Source organism: Colobus angolensis, unplaced genomic scaffold, assembly GCF_000951035.1.
Source record: "Colobus angolensis palliatus isolate OR3802 unplaced genomic scaffold, Cang.pa_1.0 Scaffold65, whole genome shotgun sequence".
In the NCBI taxonomy this organism is placed as follows: domain Eukaryota; kingdom Metazoa; phylum Chordata; class Mammalia; order Primates; family Cercopithecidae; genus Colobus; species Colobus angolensis.
This window is the reverse complement of record NW_012120154.1, coordinates 1,874,502-1,883,906: the sequence shown is the minus strand read 5'-3', so window position 1 is coordinate 1,883,906 and position 9,405 is coordinate 1,874,502. Positions and strand designations below refer to the sequence as shown.

Here is a 9,405-nt window from a genome sequence, read left to right as displayed (position 1 = left end):
TCCCTCCCTCCTTCCCTTCCTCTCCCCTCCTCCCTCCCTCCCTTCCTTCCTTCCAGGTATAAACCCACAAGGTTGTAGCGATCAGGATAGAGACCACATCCGCACAGGTTTTGAAGCTGAAAAGTCCATGTAGAGTGGCAACTGACTTAAGAGACACGGGAGTTACATCCCAGGTGTGTGATAGCAGCTGAGCACCAGTGTGGTTTACCCTGAAGAACCACCGAAAGCTCAGCCTGAGCCAGCAGTCCCAGGTGGGGGCAAAATGAGACGCAGTCAGATCGGACTCCCACCCAGAGTGGGCAGGCAGTCCCCTCCTCCACGCACCAGAGTGCACCCAGGTAGCGGCGCTGCCATGGCACTGGAAGCAGAGCTGCAGGGTGCTTCTGGGCGCTGGGCCCCCACGTCCCCTGCCTGGCTCCCAGCACACAGCCCGGTCTTCACCCTCCAGGTAGGACACTGAGGCTTCACTGCAGAATCTGACCCACAGCAAAGTCCTGAAAATACTGACATGGGGTGTCCCTCACAAGTACCCCCACCTCCCTTCAGTGAAATCAAGAGTCTGTGTATCTGGAACTTTCATTTTCTTTTTCTTATTTTTTGAGATGGGATCTCGCTGTGTCACCGAGGCTGGAGTGTAGAGATTCAATCTCGGCTCACTGCAACCTCTGCCTCCCAGGTTCAAGCGATTCTCCTGCCTCAGCCTCCGGAGTAGCTGCGATTATAGCCACCAGCACGCCCAGTTCATTTTTGTATTTTTACTAGAGACGGGGTTTCACTGTGTTGGCCAGACTGGTCTTGAACTCCTGACCTCAATTGATCCACCTGCCTTGGCCTCCCAACCCACCTCAGCCCCCCAAAGTGCTGGGATTACACCGTGCCCAGCCGTATCTAGAACTTTTGATAAGCAAAGCGAATATTAAAAGAAGGAACCAGCCATTACCATATGAGCCAGCAATTCAACTCCCAGGAAACAAAAACATACAGAAACAGTATGGAAGTTTTTACGACAGCATTACTCATCATAGCCGAACGTCACAAGCCACCTAGATATCCATCCGAAGATGAGAAGCAGACTGTGCTGCCTCCACGCCACAGAACAGTATTCAGCCATGGAAAGGAATGACACTGACAGGCCACCACGTGGAAGAGCCGCAAAATCACTGTGCTAATGAGAGAAGCTGGTCATAACAGGTCACATGTATGATTCCTCCTAGAGATGCCGGTGACAGGCAAATCCATACAGACAGAAAGCAGGGCTTGGGGAAAGGGGGAAACTGCAGAGACTGATAACAGAGCCAGAGTGTTTTTCTGGGGTGAGGTGATGGTCAAGGCATTAAGGGCCACTGACCTGCACGTTTTCAAATGGTTAATTGTATGCTCTGTGAATTTCACCCCAGTGAAATTGAGGAACCAGCCCAAGGCTTCCTCTGCTTGAAGGAAGAACTCTAGGTGGCTCCTCTGGACTCAGAAAGCACTTGAATTGGTCCTCTAGGATGAAGAGTCCAGAGAGAGAGTATGAGCCTCACGTGCCATTGTATTATTTCATTTCATTCCACCTTATTTTATTTTTAAGACTGGGTCTCACTCTGACACCCAGGCTGGAGTGCAGTGGCGTGATCACGACTCACTGCAGCCTCCACCTCCTGGACTAAAACAATCCTCCCACCACAGCCTCCCAAATAGCTGGGACCACAGGCATACGCCACCACACTCAGCTAAGTTTTTGTATTTTTAGTAGAGATGGGGTTTCACCATGTTGGCCAGGCTGGCCTCGAACTCCTAATCTCAGGTGATCCACCCGCCTTGGCCTCCCAAAGTGCTGGGATTATAGGCATGAGCCACTGCACCCGGCCCCATTTTCTTTACCTTTAGTTCATTTAAGTAGCCACATGCAGCTGGTGCTTCAAAATTTGACTTTTTATTTCTTCCTAAGAGCATCTGCCTGGGCCAGCTCTTATGGTCGCCTCTGCCAGAAAGACCTGTGACCCAAGGGGCTGGTAGAGGCAGGGGCCATTCTATCCCCACACTGCCCCAGCCCCCTTGACCTGACTGCTCCTGATTGACTCCCTCCCCTGTTGTCCCGCAGCCAAAGCCCGACCTTAACCCTGCAGTCCACCAACACGCACACGCAGAGCAGCAGCTCCAGCTCCGACGGGGGCCTCTTCCGCTCCCGGCCCGCCCACTCGCTCCCGCCTGGCGAGGATGGCCGTGTTGAGCCCTACGTGGACTTTGCTGAGTTTTATCGCCTCTGGAGCGTGGACCATGGCGAGCAGAACGTGGTGACGGCACCATAGGGCAGCCGGGGAATGCAGCCCAAGCAGGGCCTGGCGTGGGGCAGGACAGGGTCCAGCCTTTTCCTAACATCTGCCTGTGCCACAGCGGCCAGCAGGCACCTCGTCCTCAGCCCGCAGCAGACACTATCCCATGGCTCTCCGGGCAATAGAGGGTGTGAGTGCAGTCTGGACCTGTGGTTCACACCTTGTTACCACACAGGAAGCTGAAGGCCACTTCCTCGCAGGGGGCCTCAGCCAGGACCATCGCCCTTTCTCAGAGCGGAGGGCCAGGTGTAGAAGCTGCATCAGTCCTGCAAGCCGCCCAAGCCTCCCCAGCAGCCTCCTGCAGAGCAGGAAGAGGCGCCCTGTGAACCCTGAGTGTCGCAGGCCCAGTAGACCCTGCTGTCCCAAGCCCACCCCTCCTCCCACCATCACCTCCCTCACCTCGGGACAGTAGCCTCCCGCTTCTCCGGCCTCTTGGCCCTGTGCTCCTACATCCAGAGTGGAACCCAGGCTGGTGCCCACGTCTGTCCCTGGGCCCCATCCCTGGTCCTGCTTTGGTCGTGTCATCTGTGGTAAACATTCGGGAGGACCAGGGCAGCATCCGGGACCTGGGATGGCCACAGAAGGGGCAGGCCAGGTGGAAAGGAGCCAGGGGGAAGTGGTCTAAGAGACCTGGAGCTTCCAGAGGAGGGCAGCCTGGGCCTCCCCAGAGCCGGGCATGCGGGAGAGGTGAGGACTGACCCTGGCAGACTGAGGCGGGGGCTGCTCTTGTCAGGCCTGAGCCAGGGTGAGCCGGTGTCGCCTTGCGTTTTCCTTCTGGTGCTGCGAAGACCATAGGCTGGCAGGCGGCTGAGATGAACTATCTTTACCATTGATGAGGGTCCTCTACCGGCTGAGGGTAGCAAGCAGGGGTTGTGAGTCAGGCTGGGGGACTCATTTGAAAGAAAGAAGGGTGGAAAATGGTTCCAGGAGGGAAGAGGTTCTTTGAGACACACTACCCTGGGAGGCACAGGAGAAGGGTCGGGCCGGCCCGGCCCTGGGCCAGAGTTAAGACTATTTCACACAGGTTCTCTGCCTTCAGTGGGGAGGGGGTGCCACCAGGGCTGTCGGCCGGGATTGCCACTCCTGTTTCAGAGGAAGAAGCAGGCCAAGAGAATTGCACCTTGGCCAAGCCACACATTCAGTGGGGCAGCCAGAGCTCAGACCTGAGCCATTTAGTCAGTATCCAGGGACCCCCTGGATTCTCCACGCCCTGCCCAGCTCCCAGTCTCCCTGCCCGCCATGTCCCAGACCAGCCCACCAGTGACTGGCCACTGTTGCACAGCTTCCAGGGTGCTTGGTCTCTGCAAAGTCAAAGGCCTGACAGCTCTGTGACCCAGGAATCCATTTTCCTACGGCAGAGCAGGGCCTGGTGTGGAACCAGGGAGCTGCGGGAATCCACAGCAGAAATGGAAGAAAAACAGGTCTCAGCCCAGGATCCTCACTCACTCCCCCACCCCCCACTTTGAAGCCGTCTCTGTTCTGCAGGTGAGAGGATTTAAAGTCAGTCACAAAGGCTTGGGAACAAAAGGAATTCTCTTCCAAGAATGCCTCTGTGGTGCTGTTTGGTCTCTAGAAACAGGGTCACTTTTTTAATGCAGTAAAGAAGTAATAAATGGTGGCATTACACATTGTGATATTAATAGTGCTGTTGCTCATGTTTCCTGTAACTCGCAGCGGCCCTGGGAGGTGGACGCCTCCCCTCTTCACTGCCCTGGAGGTTCAAGAACTCCGCTCACCAGGCTGCTAAGTGGCAGGGCTGGGATTTGAACCCAGGCCTTCTGGCTGCATTCTGCGCTGCCACCTCCACAGCCCAGGGGAAGCATGGCTTGCCTGTCACCTCCCGGGCCCACTCTCAGGCCCAGATGTGTTCATGCACATCTGGAGGGGGTGACAGGGTTTTCCCTGCTGCAGGCCAAGCCCTCTGGCCCATGACCAGTGGTAGGGCTGTGGTGCCAATTCCACTCTTGCTGAGAGGGAGCCGAGGGTCTTGGTGTGTGAGTGGTGCTGTAGCCACCCAGTGCTCAGGTCACCAGGGCGAGGCTTTGCCCTCTTTGCCGGCTAGTTTGCTTTATTGGGTTTTGTTTTGGGGAAGGATCTTCTATAAATACCAGTCCATAGAGCACTTCATCCTGCTTTCTGGGACTTAAGAACTCATCCCTCTAAGAAGAGCCTCTGCAACAGAAACCGAAAGAGTGCATCTGCCTAGGAACAAAGCCATGCTCTGTCTGGTGTGGTCGGAGGGTCCCGGATGTCCCCCCGCTCCGCTCCGCTGGGCAGGGACTGTGCCTGCAGAGCTTCCTTCCAGGATCTGTCCTTCTCAGCCTCCCCAGCCGAGCCGCCAGGGGTCCTGAGGACCACTATGGCCCCTGAACACTCCTGGAGCTGTGGTGTCAGCCCTGCCACCCGAGAGAGACATGGTGAATAACTGAGGCACAGACAGGTTCAAGCACAGTCCTGGTCACAAGTGGCCACCATGCAACTCTAGGCCCCAGGCCTCTCCCGGCGCCTGCTCTGCCCTAAGTGTGTGGGGCCAGGTGCTGCACTGTTGGCTGTGTCCCCTGTCCCTAGCCTTGGTGTTATTTACTGCACTTGAACCTGTCTCCTGGAGGGAAATGAAGGTGAGAGGGATGCTGGTTCAGCCAAGAGGGGAAGCTCAGGAGTGGATTTGAGGACTTAAGGGGCCAGGAGTCAAGGTAAGAAAAGCGAACAGCACAGCCAGGCGGAGCTGTGCAGCCCTGGGCGAGAGTCACTACCACCATCCGCATCCCCATGTGGCATCTGACACAAGGTGGGCCAACATGGCCCTCTCCAGCCTGTCTGCCTCCCATAGCCTCCACGGGGAAAGCACTGAGGTAGGATCAGATGGAACCGGAGAAACCCATCCCCCACCCACTGCCCCTACCCTCTCGTTCCTTAAAGACATCAGTCTCGGCCGAGCGCCGTGGCTCACTCCTGTAATCCCAGCACTTTGGGAGGCTGAGGCAGGCGGATCATGAGGTCAGGAGATCGAGACTATCCTGGCTAACACGGTGAAACCCCATCTCTACTAAAAATATAAAAAATTAGCCAGGCATGGTGGCAGGCACCTGTAGTCCCAGCTACTCGGGAGGCTGAGGCAGGAGAATAGCGTAAACCCAGGAGGCGGAGCTCGCAGTGAGCTGAGATAGTGCCACTGCACTCCAGAGCCTGGGCAACAGAGCGAGAGTCCATCTCAAAAAAAAAAAAAAAAAACACATCAGTCTCTCCCAAAACCCAGCTAGGTCCCTGGCTCCACGGAGGTCCTAGCCCTCAGAAATCCCATTGTCCCAGGACAGGGGCAGGTGGGCTGGGGAGCGCCGCAGCACCTGTGAGCCATCTTCACTAGGAGTTACACCCTCCTGGTCTGGTCCTCTCATTCTCTCATGAGCCGGGAGCTGGCGGCAGAGCCGGGAGCAGAGCTTCAGAGCAGGCTCCCATGATTCCCATGTCGGGGTGTTTCTGCCATTGGCAGTGGGGGCAGCAGGGCCTGTCTGGAGCGACTCCAGGCTGCTCAGACATCAAAGGGAAAAACACCCAATTGTGCTGTTTGTGGGGCTAGTTCCTTCTTGTCCTTCAGGTCTTAGCACAGATGCCCCCCTGGAGAGAGCCCTTCCCTGACCCCCCACCCCGCCACCCACTGCCCGTCTCCCTGTTGTTTCCTCATAGGACACTCTCTGCCTTTATGCGTGTCTCCCCTCGCCTGCGCCGTGGGAGCAAGGGCTTTCTGTCTGTTACTCCACTAGGTCCCAGTCAGGCACGCAGCAGCCTCCCTCACAGGCATGGCATGAGTCAGGGAGGAAGGGACAGAGGGAATGGCCGTGTGGCCTTAGGCAGTTACTTCGGCTGGTTTTTCATGTACAAAATGAGGCAATGACCCGCTTAGACTGCTGAACACATCGAGCGGCCACAGCTGTGAGAAGTGAGGTCTGCCCTTGCCCTACTGATGGAGAGTCAGGGACAGGCGATAAGAGCGTTAGCTGAGATGTCCACCCGTGCGCCACATGCCTGTGGGCACTCTTGTGCCGTGAGGGCTTGGTCTGGACCCTGGTGGAAGCAGGTACTGAGTCGGCGCTACCTGCAGCCTCCTCAGAGCCTAGCTCTTGGGCAGCGGGCGTGGTTCTGGCCTCTTCACAGCCGAAGCGAAGACAGAGGCTATGGGCCAAGCTCCTGAAATTTCCGTCGACAAGGGCATCTTTCATGAGTCTCCTTCTGGGCCCCCCGTTTTGGAACCAAACAAGGATGCAGATCTCTGCCAATCCCGATGAGCTCGCATGAGCACAGGCTCTGTTCCCACGCAGAGGTGATGTCAGCCCCGAGCAGAGACAGGCACTTGGCATTCCACGAGCCTGGGCGGCCGCGTCAGGGACAGACACAGTGTCTGACAGCCGGCTTTGAGAAGTATTGACACCAGTTCACAGACTGCATTCCTGCCTTCAGAGACCCCCAGAAAGGTGAAAGGACCCCAGGTTGTGTGACCAGTCACCTGATCCAGCCCCTTCTTCTCCTGGTTCTCCCATCACAGAGGGGCCAGGGCAGGGCAGGAGTGGGCCTGAGAGCCCATGGCTGGTTTCCACATGCGCCACGATTAAGCTCCTGCACTCGGCATTTCAGCAAAGCCATCTTGTGCTGACACCAGAACCTTCTGTGGGTCCAGCCTCCTACCTCTGGGCACCTGCTGTGTGGGAGTCACTCCCTTCCCCCAGACCTGGATGCTCCTCCAGGCATCCCAGTAGCTCAGGGTCGGCCCCTGGGATGTGTCTAAGAACATGAGTGGACAAATAGACAGACTGCCCAGAGCAGGGCTTCCGGGACTTCATTGCAGGATATGTCGTCACCCTACAGAAAACTACCCCCACCCTGGGACACCCCGAGTTTTGGGGTTTGTAAGAAATTACGTGTCTCATTTATTTTGAACAGGTGAATTTTGCAGTCAAATTCTTGTGTTCCATTTGAGTACAAAAATAGCATTATCTTTTCAAAAGTAACATTTTGAAATTATTCATTAAGTAAATTGATGCTTCAGGAAGAGCCGTGTCAATCCTGTAGGTTTATAGACCCGCGCTTCATGGGAAACCCCAGCAGATCCCCGGCTGCGGGACCCAGGTGATCCTAACAAAACTCTCCACTGCTCAGGGCCAGGTGCCCTGCTGGGAGCTTGCAAAGCCTTCACTCCCGCAGCCCTCACCCAGCCCCTGAAGGGCAGGTATTTGTGTCTGAAGGTTCGCTGGGTCCTACTGCTGGCACCCATTTTACAGATGTGGAAAAGCAAGCACAGACCAGTTAAGGAGCTTGGGCAGAGTGACTGGGAGACAGTTTAGCTCAGTATCAGAAAGGCCTGTCTAAGCGTGCGTGCCGTCGCATGTAGGCGGCTCCCTGTGGGTGTTGAGGGCACCGCACACGCTGGGCATCACATGGGCTGGGGAGCCGGGCTCTACAGCCAGTCCTTTGGCCATGAAGAGGGGGTGGCAGTGAACATACAGAGTCCTTAGCTTCACTGTAGAGTCACAAATCCGGGCTTCCAGAGGGAGGCCAGCCAATCTGGAACCTAAGGAAACCCACATGCTGCTGCAGGGGCTTGATGGTAGGTGGGGCTGACAGCCTCCTTCTGGCCTGCCCCCAAGACCACGTGACCGTCCCTGACCTGGTGTTTTTGTAAGTCCCACCTCCCAGGTGCCCCTGGGCGACCTTGGTCCATAAATCTCTCTGATCCCCATCTCATCTTCAAATGAAGGTTTACAGCTCAGCTGTAAAAAAAAAAAAAAACTTGTGGGTTCTGGCTGGGCACGGTGGCTCATGCCTGTAGTCCCAGCATTTTGGGAGGCCAAGGCAGGTGGATCACCTGAGGTCAGGAGTTCGAGACCAGCCTGGCCAACATGGTAAAATCCCATCTCTACTAAAAATACAAAAAAGTATCCAGGCGTTGTGGTGCATGCCTGTAGTCCCAGCTACTCAGGAGGCTGAGGCAGGAGAATCACGTGCACCCTGGAGGCAGAGTTTGCAGTGAGTCAAGCAAGATTGTGCCACTGTACTCCAGCCTAGGCAACAGAGCGAGACTACGTATCAAAAAAAAAAGAGTTCCAGGCATGTAGCTGACATGTAATCTCACTTAACCTGGCAAAGAGTTGGTATCGGTGATCCTGTTATGGAGATGAGGAAACCAGGCCTCAGAGAGGTTTAACAAGTTGCCCAAGATCACACAGGAGCAAAGATTGAAACTCTGGACTTTTCTCTTTGTGCCAGGAAGTTTCCTCCTGATTTTCAGAGACCCTTCCAGGCCTGAAAACAGATTGGACAGCCATCCCTCTGTGCCAATTAAACCTGCTGGGCAGCCTGACCCCAGGGTAGGAAGGAAATGCTCACACCACAGGACCCTCTGGAAGCTGAGATCATCCTGGGGTTTTGTCACCTGATCTGACTTGTGCACTGGGATCTGCTCACACCAGGCCAGGCCCCACTCCCCCCTGGGACTGGCAGACCCCCTCCCTCATGCCTCTGTGTCCACCGAGGCTTCCCTCACCTAGAATGGCCCATCCTTCAGGACCCAGCTCACTCGCATCTCCTCTCCAGGAACTCACCCCACAAGGCTGTCCTCTGCTCTGGTGAGTTCAGGGCTCCTGGAACTTGGTCTGCAGTGACCCTGGGGTTCCTGGTTAGGACCCATGTTCTCTAGGTCCTAGCACCCTGCATGGGGCAGTGTTTGTGACATTGGGCCCAGCTGTTCTGAGGGAAGGACTCCAACCTTCATCAGGCATGGCCTGAGATGTGGGTAGCCCTGGGTGTGGGGCATGGATGCATTGCGACTTTGGTGGGCCTCTTCTGCAAAAAAATTTAAAATTATACTTTATGACTGTTGATAGAAAGATAAATATATTAAAATTTCTCTTTGAGTAAAAGTACATTTTCTTCTGTTTTAAAGGTAAAATATTGCTGGGTGCGGTGGCTCATGCCTGTAATCCCAGCACTTTGGGAGGCCAAGGCGGGCAGATCACGAGGTCAGGAGATTGAGACTATCCTGGCTAACATGGTGAAACCCCGTCTCTACTAAACAAAATACAAAAAATTAGCCGGG

General features: G+C 55.5%; 1 protein-coding gene across 2 annotated transcripts in view; it reads left to right on the top strand.

The window, feature by feature from the left end:
* TAB1 (TGF-beta activated kinase 1/MAP3K7 binding protein 1) overlaps window positions 1-9,219 on the top strand; it is a 50,831-nt gene extending 41,612 nt beyond the window's left edge. The window contains exon 11 of one of the 2 annotated variants that reach the window (XM_011964196.1): window positions 8,599-9,219. In XM_011964196.1, the coding sequence (XP_011819586.1) occupies window positions 8,599-8,746 (148 nt within the window). In that variant the 3' untranslated portion in view covers window positions 8,747-9,219. Of the gene's footprint in view, window positions 1-2,086; window positions 3,959-8,598 lie in introns of those variants that run through there. The other variant, XM_011964195.1, reaches the window with a different exon arrangement.
* Window positions 9,220-9,405: the final 186 nt, after the last annotated feature.